The 1,045-nt window shown below is 68.0% G+C and overlaps 1 protein-coding gene across 1 annotated transcript in view; it reads right to left on the bottom strand.

Annotated features, from left to right (window-relative positions):
* Nucleotides 1-61: 61 nt before the first annotated feature.
* USP2 (ubiquitin specific peptidase 2) overlaps nucleotides 62-1,045 on the bottom strand; it is a 3,980-nt gene continuing 2,996 nt past the window's right edge. Inside the window, exons 7-11 of the mRNA XM_035345883.1 lie at nucleotides 874-977; nucleotides 718-798; nucleotides 550-628; nucleotides 314-421; nucleotides 62-186 (exon numbers count right to left, since the gene is read on the bottom strand). Of these exons, the coding sequence (XP_035201774.1) occupies nucleotides 62-186; nucleotides 314-421; nucleotides 550-628; nucleotides 718-798; nucleotides 874-977 (497 nt within the window). The remainder of the gene's footprint in view (nucleotides 187-313; nucleotides 422-549; nucleotides 629-717; nucleotides 799-873; nucleotides 978-1,045) is intronic.

Raw genomic sequence — 1,045 nt, 5'->3', positions numbered from 1 at the left:
GGGGGGGGGGTCCCAGGCAGTGCTCCCCCCAGCCGGTGTCCCCCCTCCACCCCCCGGGACCTCACCGGGAGTCGTTGAAGCTGTGCCACTCGCCGGAGACGGGGCTCTTGCAGTAGGCGGTGTAGTGTCCCCCCATGGTGGTGCCCGAGTGGTTGGAGACGGCGTAGAGGTTGTAAACGGCGTGGTCTGCGGGCGGCCGGGGGGGGGTGCTCAGCGGGACACCCCCCCCCCCCCACACACACACACAGCCTGGGGGTCTGCGGCCCCCACCCCAAACCTCTGCCCCCTCCCCGGGCCCGGCCCCGGCACTCACTGCAGCTCTGCGCGGCGAATTCCCGCAGGTCCAGGTCCTTCAGCTGGAAGTTGACGAAGGTGGTGAGCTTGCTCGCTCGTATCCTGGCCTCCGAGAAGCGCTTCAGGTCTTGGGGGGGGGGGGGGGGCCCGTTAAGGAAGGGGGGGGCCGAAGGGGACCCCCCCCCAAAAAAAAAAAAAACAAAAACACCTCCCTCCACCAGCACCACCCCCCGGGGCCCGCGGCGCGAAGGATACGGAGCACCAGGATCTTGGGGAACTTCTGGATGCTGAATTTCTTGGTGCACCTCGTCCTGGCTTTGCAGCGACAGCACGTCTGCGGGCAGCAAGCGGCACGAGCAGGGGGGGTGAGGGCTCAGCCTGCTCCCCGTAAGCCCCCCCCCACCCCCACCCCTCACCCCGTACCGGTTTCTCGTCCCCATCCAGCACGTCCTCTTTGGTGAAGAGCCGGAGGCAGTCCATCAGCGTCACCTCGCCGTAGCCTTTCTGCGGGAGCAGGGAGAGGTCAGGGGCAGGGAATGCAGGGCGGGGGGGTCCGGGGGGGCAGCGGGGACCCCTCACCTTGGGGATGGGCAGGGAGAGGTCCCAGAAGGGGTCGAAGGCTGTGGAGCAGTAGCCGCACTCGCTGCAGGTCAGGGAACTCTTGAGCTGCCCGACGAAGAGGTCTGGGGGCGAAGGGATGAGGAGGGGATGAAGGAGGGGATGGAGGGGGACAGGATGGAGAGGGAGGGGA

Source organism: Oxyura jamaicensis, chromosome 24 (genome assembly GCF_011077185.1).
Source record: "Oxyura jamaicensis isolate SHBP4307 breed ruddy duck chromosome 24, BPBGC_Ojam_1.0, whole genome shotgun sequence".
NCBI classification, from domain to species: domain Eukaryota; kingdom Metazoa; phylum Chordata; class Aves; order Anseriformes; family Anatidae; genus Oxyura; species Oxyura jamaicensis.
The sequence above is the reverse complement of the archived record's forward strand: the minus strand, read 5'-3'. Positions and strand labels throughout refer to the sequence as shown.